The following is a 19,476-nucleotide window of genomic DNA, read 5'->3' as shown; positions in this document are numbered from 1 at the left end:
AGCCAAACCCATATAAGGATGTGGCTTCCGGTTGGTGGTCTTCATAATAACAGCTAGGTTGACTAATATGTTGGGTTCGTTAGGTTACAGCTTTCTTCTTGATGAATAGCAGCAGGAAGGCAAGGCAATTTTTGATGGATGTATTTATTTCTAATCTAAAATAGTCACAAAGAAAAATGCCAAAGGCCACTTGGTTTGCAGAGAACTTTTTGCCCTGACAACCTGAAAGACCACTTGCCCGAAAGTTCGCATAGGGGGTTTCTTCTTTCATAAGGATATTTTACTCACCACCACACCCCAAAGTGGCCCCTTTGTCGTTTTCTCCCTGACCAAGGGCAGGCAAAAACAAACATGACAGTTCTTAATATCTTTTAAAAATGTTCATGTAGACAGCGCCACTCTCTTGGGCCTTGGCCCATGTTTGCATAATTATCCTCGTTTCATTAAGTGAGGACAAATCGTTAAATCAAGACAAAGACTAATCATTAGCATTAATGATTATTGGACATTAATTGAGTTGCCTACAAAAGAACCCCAATGTAAACAAGCCATTATGCTTTCTTGGGTTTGTCTGAACTGTAGGCCTACTGTCCTGTGCTTTTCCTATGCGAATTAACAGATCAATCAACATTCCAACAAACATGGGAAAAATAATGTGCTTTTGTGGTTTTCTTTTTAAATAACAAACTGTTTCATCTTGGCCATTTGGCATTATAAATTCTTAATTAGGTTCTTCATTTTAGACTAAATCATGTAGTGTTCTACAAAAACAGTTCAAAACATCAGTGAAAAGTCACTGTCCACATCCATAATACATAGTCATGTCCACATAGTTTAAGGCGGCCCTGGGACACAGCTGTATTTAGCTGTGTGGCCCCTAAACAATGTTGAGTAGTCTATCGCTAGAGAAACTATGGCAACACTACCATCTAGTGGCAATTGGTGGTAGTCAGTAGGCTACTAGAGGACTGATTTACCTCAACCTGACAGGCAAGACTGGACAGCTCATCAATTTTCATCCCCATGAATTAATAAATAAAAAATAAAACTACACAAAGGAAAATCAGTTAGTAGGCCTAAAGGCTTTAAAGCTAGTTCACCTTATATGAAGTTTGTGGTGCTTTCATATAAATAAGACACTTTACTTGGTGGTTTCAAAGCAGCCAGTTTGCATGATACGTTGACATGCTAATGTGTGTCCAAGTCCAAGATCAGCTTGTTTCCAACTCGAATCTGATAGATAGCAGTGATAGTTCCTAACAACAACCAGACCTGAAAGCAGGTATTCAGTAACAAAGTAACTACCTTTATTAGAGGGAGGGCAATTGCTTTGTTACAAACCCAAAAAAGATCTAGGGTTAAAAGGTTGTAACATAAAATATAAAGATTGAAAAACCGGGATGTTGAGCAGTAAGGTGCAAATAAATGGAGACCAGTTTGGAGCAAAAGGTGCAAGGTGCTTTTACTCTGCTCTTATGGTTATTTACAAGTATTTACAAATGTACCAATTTCAAAAGTTTGCACAAGCACACAGCATAGTGAAATAACAAAAAGTACTAAAAGTTTGCTCTGGGACTACAACTACAAAAACTCTACAAACACACTACAGGACAGGCTACAAACAGGTGAAACGTTTGGGGCAGACTGAACAAAGGTGGGGCCCAGCTTTTTATAGGCAGCAGGTGGTGATAATTGGATGGGGTGGAGCCAGGTAACAGTTTGATTGACAGCTGATGAGGTGGCGACTTCAGTCCTGAGAGTATGACAGAGGGAAGTAGAGACAGGAGGGAAGGAAGACACAAAAATCCCAGACAAACCCACATGGAACGTAACATTTATCACTCAAAACTCTTACACTTACACTTTCACTGCACAGCTGCAAACATAAATGAGTTTCTTCCAGATATATGGAGCATAAAACAGTTTAGTTTGGTTTGTGGGTTCAGAAAGCAGGACTTGTCCCAGACGACCTGAGAGGTCTGGATGGTTCATGATGTGGTACAAGAAGATCAGAAATGTATATAGAGTGAGATCATAAACCATTAAGCTGTGAATATTAAATCATACGGCCTAAAACACCACCCCTATATAAATGAGGGGAATTCATTTTTAATTCCCATTGGGGCAGTAGATTTAGGCACACATAATATAGAGTAGTTAGAATAAAGGTGCGGTGTGACTGTGCCCTAAGGCAGCCATCAACAGAGAGGATTTGTGCTGGCAAACTATGAAAACAGATCTCTGTCTTCTCTGTGTAAATTTAGCGACTGCAAGTAGGCTATTATGACCTGGGCTGGAGTGGTGTAAAGTAACTCAAGTACACTTTGAGGTGTTTTTACTTTACTGCAAATATTGTACTTTTTTACTCTACTAAATTATTATAAAACTTTAGTTATTATTTACTTTGTAAGGTTTTCATTATTATTATTACAAAACATAAATTAATCATCATTTCAGTCTATATATAGGCCTGACCTTAGCTGTAGGTATGACATGAGCAACTGACTGGGCCAGTGATAACAACACTTTAGAAAACTAACGGTATTAAATAGATCATTCATAAACTGTTAGTTAATTTAATTATTAATGACTTGTTAAGTGTTTGTTAATATTTGGTCAATGATTTATAACTATGCCTTATATATAGTTAATAGATAGGTAGGTAGATACAATTTATAAATATTTAATAGATCATGAACAAGCAATTAGAAATCTACTTACTCACTTTTTAGGTATTTGTTAATAGTTAATTAACGACTTTCAGTACAAGCCAAAGCCATGCTAGCAACTAAGTCTACCTTTAAAATTAGTAAAAAAAAAAATATATATATATATATATATATATATATATATATATATATATATATATATATCTCAGCCACACCAACTCAAGACGGCCAAAGACTGATTTTGTTCGGCGGTTCCCGACATTCGGTCATGTTGGAAGTCACCATTATTACAGAAATATATACTGCATGCTATGCTGAACGTAATCCACTTAGTGTCATCTTTTCAAAATGCATATTTACCGTACAGTTTGTGTTTGTATGCTTATTTCGCAATACCTATTGCGCAATCCTCTGTAGAGTGAATTTGTCATTCTCATCACAAAAGTATCGGGTTTCAAGAGGGAAGGGGGGGGGGGGGGGGGTTAGAGAGAGAGAGAGAGGAGAGAGAGAAGAGAGAGAGAGAAGTAAGATACAATACGGTACAGTCAGGTACAGTAGAGTACAGCAAAGTACAGTAAGGTAAAGTAGAGTACAGTAGAGTACAGCAAAGTACAGTAAGGTAAAGTAGAGTACAGTAGAGTACATTAAAGTACAGTACAGTAAGGTAAAGTAGAGTACAGTAGAGTACATTAAAGTACAGTAAGGTAAAGTAAGGTACAGTAGAGTACATGAAAGTACAGTAAGGTATAGTAAGGTACAGTAGAGTACATTAAAGTACAGTACAGTAATTCTCATCACAAAAGTATCGGGTTTCAAGAGGGAAGGGGGGGGGGGGTTAGAGAGAGAGAGAGAGGAGAGAGAGAGAAGAGAGAGAGAAGTAAGATACAATACGGTACAGTCAGGTACAGTAGAGTACAGCAAAGTACAGTAAGGTAAAGTAGAGTACAGTAGAGTACAGCAAAGTACAGTAAGGTAAAGTAGAGTACAGTAGAGTACATTAAAGTACAGTACAGTAAGGTAAAGTAGAGTACATTAAAGTACAGTACAGTAAGGTAAAGTAAGGTACAGTAGAGTACATTAAAGTACAGTAAGGTATAGTAAGGTACAGTAGAGTACATTAAAGTACAGTACAGTAAGGTACAGTAGAGTACATTAAAGTACAGTACAGTAAGGTACAGTAGAGTACATTAAAGTACAGTACAGTAAAGTAAGGTAGTACAGTAAGATACAGTACAGCAAGGTACAGCATAGTACAGTACAATACGGTACAGCAAAGTACAGTAGAGTACAGCAAAGTACAGTACAATACGGTACAGCAAGGTACAGTAGAGTACAGCAAAGTACAGTACACTACGGTACAGCAAGGTACAGTAGAGTACAGCAAAGTACAGTACAATACGGTACAGCAAGGTACAGTAGAGTACAGCAAAGTACAGTACAATACGGTACAGTCAGGTACAGTAGAGTAAAGCAAAGTACAGTAAGGTAAAGTAGAGTACAGTACAATACGGTACAGTCAGGTACAGTAGAGTACAGCAAAGTACAGTACAATACGGTACAGTAGAGTACAGCAAAGTACAGTAAGGTAAAGTAGAGTACAGTAGAGTACATTAAAGTACAGTACAATAAGGTAAAGTAGAGTACAGTAGAGTACATTAAAGTACAGTACAGTAAGGTAAAGTAGAGTACAGTAGAGTACATTAAAGTACAGTACAGTAAGGTAAAGTAGAGTACAGTAGAGTACATTAAAGTACAGTACAGTAAGGTATAGTAAGGTACAGTAGAGTAAGGTAAAGTAGAGTACAGTAGAGTACATTAAAGTACAGTACAGTAAGGTAAAGTAGAGTACAGTAGAGTACATTAAAGTACAGTACAGTAAGGTACAGTAGAGTACATTAAAGTACAGTATAGTAAGGTACAGTAGAGTACTTTAAAGTACAGTACAGTAAGGTACAGTAGAGTACAGTAAAGTACAGTACAGTAAGGTACAGTAGAGTACAGTAAAGTACAGTACAGTAAGTGGATGGATGGATGGATGGATGGATGTGGATGGATGGATGGATGGATGCATGGATGTGGATGGATGGATGCATGGATGTGGATGGATGGATGTGGATGGATGGGTGGATGGATGGATGGATGGATGTGAATGGATGGATGTGGATGGATGGATGGATGGATGGATGGATGGATGGATGGATGTGGATGGATGGATGGATGGATGGATGTGGATGGATGGATGGATGGATGGATGGATGGATGGATGGATGTGGATGGACAGATGGATGGATGTGGATGGGTGGATGGATGTGGATGGATGGATGTGGATAGATGGATGGATGGATGGATGTGGATGGATGGATGGATGGATGGATGGATGGATGGATGTGGATGGATGGATGGATGGATGTGGATGGATGGATGGATGTGGATGGATGGATGGATGGATGGATGGATGGATGTGGATGGATGGATGTGGATGGATGGATGGATGGATGCATGGATGGATGCATGGATGGATGGATGGATGGATGGATGGATGTGGATGGATGGATGGATGTGGATGGATGCATGTATGTGGATGGATGGATGCATGGATGAATGGATGGATGTGGATGGATGGATGGATGGATGGATGGATGGATGGATGGATGGATGGATGTGGATGGATGGATGTGGATGGATGGATGGATGGATGGATGGATGGATGGATGGATGTGTGTGTGGATGGATGGATGGATGGATGGATGTGGATGGATGGATGTGGGTGGATCACTGCTGCAACGTAGCTGTGAGCGCCTGCAAAGCAGGCGCGATCTCTAGATGTGAGCGGCCCGAAGGGCCGCGAACCTCTAGTATATACAAATAAAGATCCCTTCCATTGTGTTAGGGTAATGTTTGACCCGTTTTCAAGTTTAAATATGTAAAAAGTATGTTTTACATTTATTTATTGGAACAAGGCTTCATGATATCCTCAGAAACAGCTATTTTAACACGACAACATTAATTATTACCATTTTAGTTAATAAATAAAGTGACACTTGTGGTGTTGCGAGTCAAAAAAGAGAAATATAAATGTTTTACATGTTTGAGAGAGAGAGACACTCAATTTGCATTTGCTAGGAGTAAAATAAAGTTTGGGTTTATGACATTTTTTTACTTTACTTTCTTTACAGTATATGGTTAAATTTTGAACCGTAACACCACGAGTCGAGTGTGACCTTTTTGTTAATATTTGTTAATAATATGAAGAAGAAAAGTTTACATTAAAAAACAAGGGCCCGCTGGCCTTGCAGTCCAGGCGCATACCACATAGGCTCTGATGCCTGACAGTGTGTCGCGGGTTTGAATCCCGATCCCGGCGACCTTTGCTGCGTGTCACTCCCCATCTCTCTCCCCATTTCCTGTCAGTCTACTGTCCTATCAATAAAGGCATAAAAGCCCCAAAAAACTAATCTAAAAAATCCATTTGCTTTGCATTTGACATGTAGAAAACAAGCTATATTGAAGGATGACACCCTAAACCTAACCAAAATAATATTTTAATAGTGTTTACATGGATATGAATGCATAACAAGTCAGCTATGAGGTGGGAGAGGGAAACTTTTTTTTTTTTAGTATTTTGGGCTGAGTTATATCACGTGTCAAATCTTACCCGCTAACACCAAAAGTGTCACCAGGTTTCTAAGAAAGGGTTAATGGTTACGAAATACTTTTGTAAATCTTTTATATACGTTATAGGAACATTATTCTAAAGTTGCAACTATTCCTTATTTACTCATGTTAGTAAGAATAGACTCTGCATAAGGTAGTTCCATTTCCAAGAAGGTGGCATACCCGTTTCCTGTTCCAGGTCGGTTTGATTGGTTCAGCTGCATGAGCCCATCAAACCAACTATTAACAAACATTTAACAAATCATGAATAACTAATTAACTAACAGTTTTTGAATTATCTACAGCATCAGCTAGTTATACAGAGAGTTATTCAAAAGTGTTACAGAGATGAATATGAAAATATGTGAACAGAGCCAAGTCTCTTTCTTGGTGAGAAGTGTGTCACCGACTCCGATCTTAAAAATAGAAGTGTGTTTGACCTAATACACTTTGGTCCTGCCCTGAAACCATTTGCTGACAGCTGCTGCTGGGTTCACTTCACCATCAGGGGAGAGCCAAGCGTACAAATGTCCATTGTGCTGCTGGGGCACTGGGGCAGCCTCTTTACCTTCTGTACCTTTGACTCTACTTAAAGGGGAGGTCAGCAAGGAGGACATACACTCCTGAGGAGACCAGGCAGAAACCTGAGCAGCAGAAGCCGGTGGCGTAATCCTCCGCCCTTGTCCAGTAGCCTACGCCAGTGATAAGACATATAAGAATGAGATAAATATCCATATCCATGTATTCATTCATTCAGGAGCAAGTAGTGATGAGGTGACATTATATTATTAGCAGTGAATACTTTGTGTCGCTAGATTGAGTTTGAACACTGAGAACTTGTAAACACCAGTTGTAGATAAGGTCAGAAGGTAGGGAGTATAGGATGGACGGTCACAGCTGGCAGCCAGTCAGTAGCCCATTTGTTTTATGGCCGTGTGAAGGAGATAAGGAGTTCTTGGCTTTTTAACTAAATAACACATAGAGAAGAATGTGTTATTGTCTCCACCAGCCGAAAGGCATGGGAGAGTTGGGAGTGTTCGCCTCCGTCTGTCCGTCCGTCCATGCGTGTGTGTGTGCGTGCGTGCGTGCGTGCGTGCGTGCGTCCGTCAACGGCTAATCTCTGGCGCCGTTGGCACGGTCGCTGCCAAACTGTGCACACACACTCCCTGGATACCAATTCAGAACCTCTGCCCAATTTTTGGAGCGGTGAAAGCGCTCCCAATAGACAGGTATGTCCGTGGGTGGCTATGTGGCTGGCTATGTCTGTAGCCTGGCAATACCTTGAGTGGCCACACAAGTTAAAGGAGGGGCGCTGTTGTGCAGGCAGCCAGGCACACACACACACACACACACACACACACACACACACACACACACACACACACACACACACACACACACACACACACACACAGACAGGGTATAGCTGCTCAGATTCACCGCTCCACTTCGAACCGACGTTTGATTTTTTTTCACATGGGCCTGTTCTAGTGCCACCAGGAGGCCGATTTTTGCTAAACTAACTTTTGCCAGCACTCCTATAGAAAGTATCTCTACAGATCGACATGGATCTGTCCGATTTTCCATATTCCATCCTGATTGGCTAAAACTGGCTTCCAAAGTTTACAGGATTGGTCCGTTTTGAATAAAATGCCTGAAATCATGAACGCAGTGTGCGATTTTGGTGAAATTGTGCATGCACATTACCAATAGGCAGAGGAATAAATGCCACTTAAAAAAATCAAATCAGCCTCATGGTGGCGCTATAACAGGCCGATTCCTGTTTTTTACCTATAACTCCACTGATCAGTGTACAACGTTGTATGTGCACTCCCTAGAGGCCAGGAAAACCCTTTGCCCTGCATTTTTCATATCTGCCTTTTATAGCACCACCAGGAGGCCGACTTAAGTAAAACAACAAGACGGATCTGTCCGATATTTCATATTCCATCCTAATTGGCTAACATTGGCTTCCAAAGTTTAGCAGGATTCGTCCATTGAACAAAATGACTTAAATCATGAACGCAGCTTGTGATTGCAGAGAAATTCGGCACGCACATTCCCACTAGGTCAAGGAACAAATGCTACCCTTTTCACATTGGCCTGTTATAGCGCCACCAGCAGGTTGACTTTTTCCAAACTAATTTTTGGAACAAAATGCCTCAAATCATTCATGCAGAGTCACATTGCCGTTAAAGTCCAAAGAAGACATGGCACCCTTTTCACATTTAGCGCCACCAGGACCTACCTGACTTGGCGGAGACCTGTGCTCGGAAGAGCACTGCTTCTAGTTGTTTTTGCTTCAGCCAATTATGAACTGAGAGTCAGGGTAGGGTAAGGCAGTCTTGTCTTGTGTGTCTTTGGTGTAGGATCTAGGATGTATGTATTTGTGTGTGACTGTTACAGCGCTGTAAATACATGTGTTCTATTATCTTTTAACATCGTATCCGAGTCAAGGTTGCTGTTCTTTTGAGAGTTTCAATTCTTAGACTAGAGTCCATAAATTATGTAGGATTACAAAGACAAGTGGCCCTGAATCTTTGGCCAAGTTCATGCACCTGGTCATGCAAACACTGCCAGAGTGCCCACATCTCTTGTCTCTAGATACAGTATAGTCAAATAAATGTCTTTTAGACTTTGACCTGGATGGTGACCATGGCCCTTCACCTTTTTGACCCAAAAGTTAATCATCTCTTCGGGGCAACCAACTGACCAGTCCCTCCAAATGTGCAGTTTTCTTAATACTCTCTTCAATTTACCCCTGCAGTTTGTATAAACAAATACTGTATCCGCCTGTGCAAAAAAACTTGCCCTTGGCGATCATGGGTCTGGCCCCACTCAATTGCGAATCCATTTCCTCTCCCCCAAAATTTGGGGGACCAATCAGGGCCCAGCATTGGTCTGGTCTAACCAATCTTGTCCAGAGCCATTTTTTTTTATTATGTATGCGTTAATATGTATTTGTACAGTAGGCTATATAACATTGGTCATTTGGGTGCGTTTGGTGTTTCCCTCCTCCTCATTGATTAGCAAGATTGATCATGACAATGTCTTTCTTTAGGAACCCTCGTTTATTTGCAAAGCAACCATGCAGAGTGCAGACTCATCATAACATTACTCCCACACACATTAATTCTCCCCCGAACGAATATGGGGTTCACTGACTGGGCTATGCAGCTCTCTGCAACATAAGAGCTGTTGGGGTGCACACTGTGCTGACTCCTTTACTGCCGCATTCCTAAGCCAATAATTTGATGCAGCAGTGGTTCCCTATGGAGACACAAATTATTGGTTTATGAATGTGGGAAAAAAAAAGAATTTAAGTCTCAATGGGGTGAGTACTGAGTAGGCCTAATCAATAGGAAAAAAATATATGTTGGGGGTGAATGATATCCCTTTAATGCAAATACAAATGTCATCCAATCAACTTGATTGAATGTTAAAAAAAGAACATCACACCTAGTGTGAAGTGAGTGGTGGCTGTGGTGCTATTTTATTTAAGAGTTAATTTCATTAAGGGTCCCATGAAGCTTGGCCAATGTGACCCTGGGTGTTAAATGTGCACCATATTTACTGTTGCACATTTAACTGTCTTTTTTTGCACTGTTGTACAGTTGCAAAAGTAAATGTGCACTTGTAAATGATTGAAGAGAACGTTAAAAGAGGTACCAAAGTCACATACGGTAATTGAATTTGCACAGATTCAATTTAGTTTTTAAATCATGACAATTTTAGCCTTTTTTTTTTTTGGGAATGTATTTTGAAAATATTTTAGAATAATAATAATTACAAGATTCAGGAAATAAAAATAAATAAAAGGACCCATAAAAATGTGTCCCACACATGGGTCCCAAGACTCCCGACCCACTGTTTGGATGATGGATAAACTACCACTGGCCTGGGTCTAGGTGGGTGGGTCTTCTTAATCCCCGGACTGTCCCTTTAAAATAGGAAAGGGGGCTGCTATGCAGCAGAGCACAGTCGTGCGCTTGCGTAGCCACATTTTCAACAACAGAAACGGCAAAGGGAGCGTTGTGGCACAGACAGAGCTGGGGGACAAATCAGGTAAATAAAGTTTCTCTCTGTAGCCGTACATTGGTAAACATATCCGAGTATACACACACATCGTTGTCGGCGCATGTATGTATATTTAACTGCTCAATGATCGCTTTGTTACGGTGAATAGGCGGAGCGGCCACTGATCCCGATACAAATAATCTCGCCTGTCAGCAAATGCATATCGACCGTTATAATGCCGCTCCTCTCTTCTATCGGTCGCCCATCATGAAATTCGGACAACAAATGCCGCTGTGGTGGCCTGTGATCACAAGCAGCAGGCCAGGCCTACACGGGCACATCATTATTACCCGCTTATAACGGTGTGTCAAATCCGTTTTTCCCATGTTTCCAGCCTGTCTAACGGGCGGCGAATGATGATGCTTTGTGATTGTGAGTGCCATTTCTCGCTGGTCAGTTTATTTCTGTCACACACAGTAACATTCCTGGAACCAGCGTCATGAGCGGCATCCGCTGACCAATCACTGAATTCACGGACGCCTGGTGATGTTTATTATATACAGTTAAAACCTTACATTCATTTAACCGCAGAGTAGTGTATAGGCTACAAATGTAACGAACCATTTGTAGCCTCAGATTGAAAATTGATAAGTGTAGCACACATCAACACAGGACAGGACTTTACTTTGTGTAGGGCAGGTTAGTAGCTGCCAAACGGCTGTTCCAGTGTTAAATGCCTCTAATAGTATTATAGGATTGAGCGGTCTTAATTCAACATAATAGGTCTACTTCTAGAAGTGGCTGCTATCGTTGTGTTTTACCCAACATTTGATTTGCAGATGATGTTTTTTCATACATCATGTCTGTGTGAGTATAGGCTAGATATATGTCAACAGTTGAAAGCTGCAGTATAACTTTGTGTGTATGTGTGTGTGTGTGTGTGTGTGTGTGTGTGTGTGTGTCTATCTACAGACAACTAATCACTCCAAGCAGACCCGCAGGAATCATGGGCGATGGTAAGTTTCTTCTCACTAGACTAGACATTTACTTGCAGTACATGTTTAAGCTGCGGGTTATTGACACTCATAATGAGTCACACATCTCCTGCTCAAATGTCTCTCCTTTTTTCTGGTGAAATGAAATATAGGCTAGTCCCTAATTGTTGGAATAAGTTTCCATAAACCAGGATGTAGCCTATAGTACTATTTTTCTTCTTTGTTTTTTGGATTAACATTTTTCTTTTCTTAGGACACACAGCTGGGAATTCCCTTTGACAGGAAGTCCCAGTTTTCCTGCTTTGTGTACATTATTTCCTGCTGTGTGTGTGTGTGTGTGCGTGTGTGTGCGTGTGTGTGCGCGTGTGTGCGTGTGTGTGTGTGTGTGTGTGTGTGTGTGTGTGTGTGTGTGTGTGTGTGTGTGCATGCAAACACCATTCCTATAATTATGAGTCACAGGGTCTCAAATGTTCTTTCTGTGTACACAGTCAAATCATCTGTGTTGTTTTCTCAATTTGTAACTCTGAGCGTATGGAACCAAATTTGGTCTCAGAGTTTTTGTGGACTTTTCTGAGACGTGTTGAATGCCAGCTCGGATTTGTGTTGTTACCCCCCTGCCTGCCTTTGCTCTTATCGTTGTGATTCGTTGATATTTGGAACAGAGGGCTGCTCTGTCTGTCGCTGCCTCTTCATTCCTCTAGTTTCTCTTATACTTCCCAGGGATGGACGTCCCTTAATCAAAGGAGCTTTTGTTTTATCCAAAAATGCATTTAGTGGGCAGCGCTCAGCTCTCCTCAGATGGCTTTGTTTCGGTCCCCTCCTCCCTCCCTCTCTCTCTCTCTCTATCTCTCACCCTTTCCTTTCTTTATTTGCCTCTCACTTGTTATATTTCTCTAATTTCCCCCCTTTATACCTTGCCTCTTTCTTCCAGTATTCCTTCTTAGGGTTGCTTAATTTCTTTCCTCCACCCTTATGATGCCTCCCTTTTTTATTTTCATCCTGTCTCACCCTCTCTTCAATACTCTATTTCCCTCAAGCCCTGTCCCCCCTCTTCAATACTCTAATTCCTTCAAGCCCTGTCCCCCCTCTTCAATACTCTAATTCCTTCAAGCCCTGTCCCCCCTCTTCAATACTCTAATTCCCTCACACTGTCCCCCCTCTTCAGTACTCTCATTCCCATTCCCTCTCTCTCTACTCTCATCCCGTCTCTCTGCCTCTTACTGTCTCTTTCTTACTTCCCCAAAACACTTCACCCATCTGGTTCTCTACCCCTTCTTTATGTCATCTTCTTCCTCATTTATTCACTCTTCTCTTTTTCACTCATTTCCACACACTCACTCACTTAAAGGGCCAATCCGGGATTGTTTTGAAAATTGGGGTTGTACATTCACAAAGTCATTGGTTATTGGTCATATAGCATTTTCAACCCATTGTCTGATTAGGTCTGTGTCCGAAATCACTCCCTACTATTGAGTGATTACACGAGAGTGATCACACCATTTTGTAGTGGTGTCCGATTGTACAGTAATAATTATTATACTCTATATACTGTAGTGGACTAAAGTGGGTAACCGATTGTGCTGTATTGGATCGGTGCATAGGCAATTATACTTGCCTATTATACTTGCCAGCCTCAACCAGCAGGTTGAGGCTGTATCTGAAGCATTTCCAATATTGTTATCCAGGGTTCAATTTCCTGGGGTGGGGGGTATGTTATATCCCCATTTCTGGATTAAGTAATGCGTTTCCTTTTGGGAAATATAGACTGTCTGATAATATCACAATGTAATAATAAAAAAAAAGCTTGTTAACCACATTTTATTTTACACAAATCAAACCCTTGGTATCAGAACAACTCTAATCTCTCCTCCACCCTCCCCTCCAGTGTTCCTGTCGGCGGATGAAGCCCATGCGGTTCTGAAGAGGCTGCCCAGGGCCTACTCCCTGCTGGAGGAGATCAAGCAGGGCAACATCGAGAGGGAGTGTCGTGAGGAGATCTGCAACTATGAGGAGGCACACGAGGCCTTCGAGGACCACGAGAAAACGGTGAGAGGATCCTTACACTGGTGCTTTAAAAAAAGCACCCAGGGGTTGTTGGGTGTTTGTGAGAACCACTCACACACAGTTTATCAACACACAATGGATAAGTGTAATTATCTTATCTTTTGTGCTTTCTTTTCTCACTTGTGTGCAGTACACGTTTAAGCTGCACGCTATAAGATTTTAGTAGGAATTTGTAATGAGTCACACATTTCCTGCTCAAATTTCTTCTTTTGATCCTGGTTGAAATGAAATATTGTTGGAATAAGTTCAGACAGCCTCAAATGTCGGATCATGTATCTGCTTGTACAATTGTCTATGCGCCGATCCAATACCGCTTAATTTATCGTCTGATGATAGCTCATTTACGCTACACCGGCAAACAACAATGCATGCTTTGCTAGTGGAGAGTGTAATGTTAGAGCTAGTAGAAGGTCATTGTCAAAATGTCACGAATTCTCTGTGGCCGCTTTTCCACCGGGGTTGAACCGGTTCAGTTCTTTTTTCCTGCCTAATATTGAACCAGTTCAGAGTGTTCCACTGAAAATGAATTGGTTCAGAACCCTAAAAGTTACTTCAGAACTGGAACCGAAAAATGTCCTGGTTCCATGAAAGCACCAAGAATCTAGAACGGAACCAGTGCTAGAACCAAAGTTATTTTGTAGGAAAAGGGGCCAGAATGTGTAAGATTTAGAACCAGGCCATACACAATCCTATCACATCAATGCAGGGTTAGTTGTATGCAACTGTTAAGCCCCTTTTCGACTGTAGCTTTAGCACCACACTACACCACACCACACCACACCACACCACACCACCTAAAAATATCTATATTTTCCATTAAACGAAAGTACCTCTATCGGTAAGAAACAAATTTACCCTTTTAACTGTGATTATAATACAATATACATTTTGATTACAACTATCCTAATTATAATACAATATAATGGATTATAACTGTGATTATAATACACTATAAAGTATTAATGTATTACTATGATAACTCTAATACACTATAATAGATTATAATAGTGGTTATAACACAATATAATCTATTTTCATGTATTACAACTATATCCTGGTGGTCTAAATGAAAGGTCATTGAGTGTTCAGTCATTATGAAGTGTTTTTGCCCTGTTTGGCCTAGCTCAGACCTACTCTGGAGTGGATACTTTTTAGTACCAAGTTTGGTACCACTTTCACACCACTCTACCCAGGTCCTTGTAGTGGAAAACCTGGCACAAATGGGCGGTGTGGAGTGGTGTGGTGTTGGGCCATGTCAGTGGAAAAAGGGGCTTTTGAGAGCTGGTTTGGGTGACAGGTGAAAGTATAGGGGGAGAGAGGGTATGGGGTTGTCATTTACTGTTATGGGGGCGGCAGTTCAGTTAAAAACACCTGCCACACCTATTTGTTCATGCACCAGTCTGATAAACCGCTTAACAAAAGTGTGTGTCTGTGTACTCAATAGTGAAATCCTACTCCCAAGTGTGTTTGCTTCTGGAATGTGGCTGTTTTTCAGGAAGCGATTATAATCAGCAGGAAGAAAAGCTGAGTGTATGCTTTGGAGGGAGGCATAACGCTAAAACGATTGTGAGACTTTGGAGAGCACGATCATGTGGATGGACATGCATAATCATGTAGGAGGGTCATTGTTTGGCCATTGTTTTTTCAAAGGCGTAGTGCAGCTGGGTTTCAGGCAAACATTCTGTACTCTGAATTTTGGCTTTTGGACATTTGTGTTCTCTATTATATCCAACAAGTTCAAAGTAGTCAGCACTCGGCACATCCAAAAACCTTTTGAAGAAGGCAGGTGCTGTACAAAGAAACCAAATGGACCCGTAATGGTCCATTTGTACACTCTCAAAGTTGGGACCCCCGTGGCATAATGCACGTTAAACTGTGGGTCCTTGAAATGTTTACAGAACGGCTGTATACCAGTACATTGTATAGTCAGTTTGTCTCAACATTATTTTTCGTAATGCCATATATTGGACAGTAAAGCTTAGGGGTTTAAAATTACAGTATACAGTGGAAACAGCCAGTAGAGGGCAACAGAGAGAGGCCACGTTTGGACTGTTGTAAAACATTTTTGATAACATTTGATCTCTTTCTTTTTCTTCTGATTGGCTGCAGAGACGGTTCTGGGAGGAGTATGTGCGGGAGAGCAGTCCAAGTGGAGGGCTAGAGTCAGTGGTGGGCGGAGTCCACTCTCTCTACTTGATCCTGCCGCTGCTATTGGTCGTGTTGCTCATCGCGGCGGTAGCCATCACCGTGTGGCGCTGCCACGCCCGCAAGCGCTCCGAGCGCAGCCCTGGCACGGGGCACTCGCACCACGACCCCAGCCTGGCAGTGGTCTCCATGGACCAGTGGGGAAGGGACTACCACCTTGGTGACCAGTCAAGTAGTCACAGTAGTCCAGCCTATCCGGGCTCAGAGGTCACATCGGGAAGAGGAAGTGCTGGGAACCCACCGCCGTCTTACGACGAGGCTGTGGGCCACGCAGACGTCCACATAGAGACAGAGCCTCCTCCAAAGTACGAGGACATTGTCAACACCAACACTACCAGTGTCAACGTTGGCTTGGACAAGTGAGCCTCTAAGCCAGTCTCAATGGCCCAATCCCAAAGTGCAGATTCTGGATTTGGACTTCCATGTAACTTACCGAGTTACATGACAAGTGAATAAATAATAATAATAAGGCAAAAGGGACACACTTCTGACATCACCAGGGACATTAAGTGCATTACTCAGTTATGGAGCAACATGTTTTGGGGGACAAAAGCAACATTTTGGTTTAACACAATGAGGCAATGTAAATAATTTTACCATAGCAAAAGTTGGCAAAGATACTTACTTGCGGAAGGACTCAAAGTCTGCTCACTAGCCTTCAAGTGGCTGTTTTTCAGATGGGACAATGCTTGGTCCTATGGACTAGAGGAGAGCATGTCTGCAAGTCCAGGAACCTGCAAGGTGGACTTTAGGATTGGGCCATCCTGACAAATTCCCTAACCTCCACTAAGACCTCATCACTAATAACAATGCCATTATCCTGGTATCACCAGCTTCCCCAAACCCCCCACTAAAATTCCATAAACCATTAACTATTTTAATGGACTAGAGTCAATTTCTGCTGGAGCCAGCGCTGTTGAAACTTGCACTAACCACTCATCATGGAAGTAGAATGATGTTTTGGATGGAGCCAAACCAACACACCGTGACCTAATCCTTCAACTTCTTTGAAGTTGTTTCCATTCTATCACACTGTAGCAAATCATTTAAGGCATGTGACATAGAGGGGAAAACATGTTCTTTTCCTGTTTGCCATAGGTATAAGAGAGGAAAACATTTCTAAATGTATAGAACTATTTTGTTGATTGTTAATGGGGATTTAAGAAACGTAAAGGCAAGAAAATTCTATTATGGTAATGATAAATGTATATTTTGTGTATATGTGTCCTGTAAGCCTGTATTATGTTCAGCCTTGTAACTGGCTCTGTACACTTGGATTTGGTCCATTCTAGCCCAATGTTTGTTGATGGTCAATACTTGGCTTTATGCTCATTTACCGGCTCATGGTGGATGTGACATTTACTCTGGGCCTCATCATTTGAACGCCGTGGAAAAAGTAGTCTAGCCTTCCTTGTGATGGTTTCCTCAAAGCAGATCTTAACTACATTTGATCGGCCTTAGGAAATGCCTTGGAAATGTATGCTGGGCTATTTCTCACCTATCACATGATGTGAACACTCCAAGGGAAAGATACTCCGAAGAGCACTCAAACAGGACAGTGTTGTTTAAACTGTTTACTATTTTGTTAGGTAGGGCCGTGGAGTGAATTTTGAGGGGAATATGGGACAGAAAGCAATGTGGGTGTGTGAAGCCAATAACGTGCAGTATTACATGATATCAACATGGCCAGAAACTGTTTAGCATGTGTAATATATACAATGTAAGTACTGTATGTATGTGTGAGTTTTAGAGTGCTAATATTTTCTATTGCATAAGATTGCAGTGAATGCATTGATCACTAATGCAACCATTTTAGGTGGTGAATGAAGGCACTTTTTATTTTAGTAATGAATACTAAGGCAGTCTGGTTTGGTGTCTCCCAATGCCCTCCTAGGCAATAACAAATGTTACTCTTAAATAATTCTCGTAATCAATATGCAACACTCCTGAAGACATTCTAGAAGCCAAATATTTCTGCCTAATATTCATTTGATATTTTTTGAAATGTCATATTGTCACTACCCATGTTGAGCACTGATATTTATTTTGATCTAACCTGTGAATCTCAGCACCAGCTCCTCCGCATTGACCTTGGGTTTGACTGCTTGGTTGGGATGGGGGGATGAAGTGTGTTGTATTTCTTTTTTATTATGCCTTATCAAGCAAACAAAGAAAATGTTAAACATTTTTTTAATAACAAAATGCAAGGGAATGTGTTGAAATCAAAATTGGATTCGTGCAGAAGCTTATGTTAATTTGTAATAAAAAGGGTTGTAAAAAAGCGAAATTGTTTTTTTCTGTAGCTATTGAAATAAAATTATCTGTGGTCAAGGCCAAGGTAAAGCACTACTTTTGCAAGTAAATTAAAATTTCCTCTGTACCATAGTCAGCACCAGTCTAGTAGTCAGTACCATAGTCATCATCACCTTAGTCAGAATAGTCATTAACTATAGTCACAGTACCATGGTTAGTGCCATAGTTAGTTTAGTGAAGTGAAGCAAGCTATGCTGGCGAGTCCAGCGAGAAGGCATACATTTAGCGCTATTGATTCCAGATGGAGACCAGAATCAATGGGGCTAAATTTATTATATTTAGAGAAAAAGTAACGCACATCCTCCTGTCTTAGGTGCTGAGCTAAAAACTGACAGTGCAGTAGTACTAGAAACAAACAAGATAGCTCGCACTCACTTTCTCTGTAGCTCCAATTTTTATTTAGCAAAACAGCAAAAATATAGACGTTTCGAGCCCTAAGGTCTTCTTCAGTATGACAGGAAACAGGAGAACAATGTCTTTAAATACATTTTTGTCACTGATAATCATTAGCCCCACCTGGTGTGTGGGAGCGCATATCAGTGATGAGTTAGACATGATTCATAAGTAGAAAAAAGATTCACAGAAGTTATATCATTACAAATGACTGTACATGATTTTCTAGTAATATTTTTATGTTTTTTTCTTTTTTACAAAAATAGACATTTGCAAAATAAAAAACGTCTCAAAGGAGATCAGATCCTGACTCTATTCCACCCATACGTTTACCAAATCACAGAAATATAAGTAGACTATCACAATAGTAAACCACCTGTTATTTTCTTTTACAAAAAAGGCCTAATATATGGTAGTGAAATCTGACTTGCCTCCCAAGAAAATACAAACCTTTTTAGATGATTTACCTGACGGGAACAGACGATGTGGGTCTTGCGCCCAATGTCACTTCACTGAAAAATGTAACTTCTTCTATCATCCTACTACAGGTCAACAGGTTAAAATAAGAGGCAAAATAACCTGTTCAACTACTCATGTTATCTATATGCTTAAGTGTCCTTGTGGGAAAGCATATGTTGGAAAAACTACACGGGCCTTAAAGACCCGCATTGCAGAACACAGAAGTACTATTCGGAATGGGGACGAGAAAAGCCCAGTAGCGGCACATTTTAAACAAGCACACCATAATGTCTCATCATTAAGATATCTAGGAATAGAGAAAGTACAGTTTCCTAGACGGGGAGGTGATATCGACAATCTCCTTCTAAAGAGAGAAGTGTGGTGGATTGAATATCTGAAAACAATGGCGCCTATAGGTCTAAACGAGGACTTCGATATTAGGCCTTTTTTGTAAAAGAAAATAACAGGTGGTTTACTATTGTGATAGTCTACTTATATTTCTGTGATTTGGTAAACGTATGGGTGGAATAGAGTCAGGATCTGATCTCCTTTGAGACGTTTTTAATTTTGCAAATGTCTATTTTTATAAAAAAGAAAAAAAACATAAAAATATTACTAGAAAATCATGTACAGTCATTTGTAATGATATAACTTCTGTGAATCTTTTTTCTACTTATGAATCATGTCTAACTCATCACTGATATGCG

The 19,476-nt window shown here is 40.8% G+C and overlaps 1 protein-coding gene across 1 annotated transcript; it reads left to right on the top strand.

Annotated features, from left to right (window-relative positions):
• The first annotated feature begins 10,347 nt into the window (after window positions 1-10,347).
• On the top strand, window positions 10,348-16,772 carry prrg1 (proline rich Gla (G-carboxyglutamic acid) 1). The gene is made up of 4 exons (XM_080725570.1): window positions 10,348-10,388; window positions 11,313-11,356; window positions 13,221-13,381; window positions 15,509-16,772. The coding sequence occupies exons 2-4, from the start codon at window positions 11,347-11,349 to the stop codon at window positions 15,965-15,967; spliced, it is 630 nt and encodes a 209-aa protein (XP_080581696.1). The 5' UTR covers window positions 10,348-10,388; window positions 11,313-11,346; the 3' UTR covers window positions 15,968-16,772.
• Window positions 16,773-19,476: the final 2,704 nt, after the last annotated feature.

The sequence above is a fragment of the Nannobrachium achirus genome (assembly GCF_963921795.1).
Source record: "Nannobrachium achirus genome assembly, chromosome: 1".
NCBI classification, from domain to species: Eukaryota; Metazoa; Chordata; class Actinopteri; order Myctophiformes; family Myctophidae; genus Nannobrachium; species Nannobrachium achirus.
Note: the sequence above shows the minus strand (reverse complement) of the source record. Positions and strands in the feature narration are given on the sequence as shown.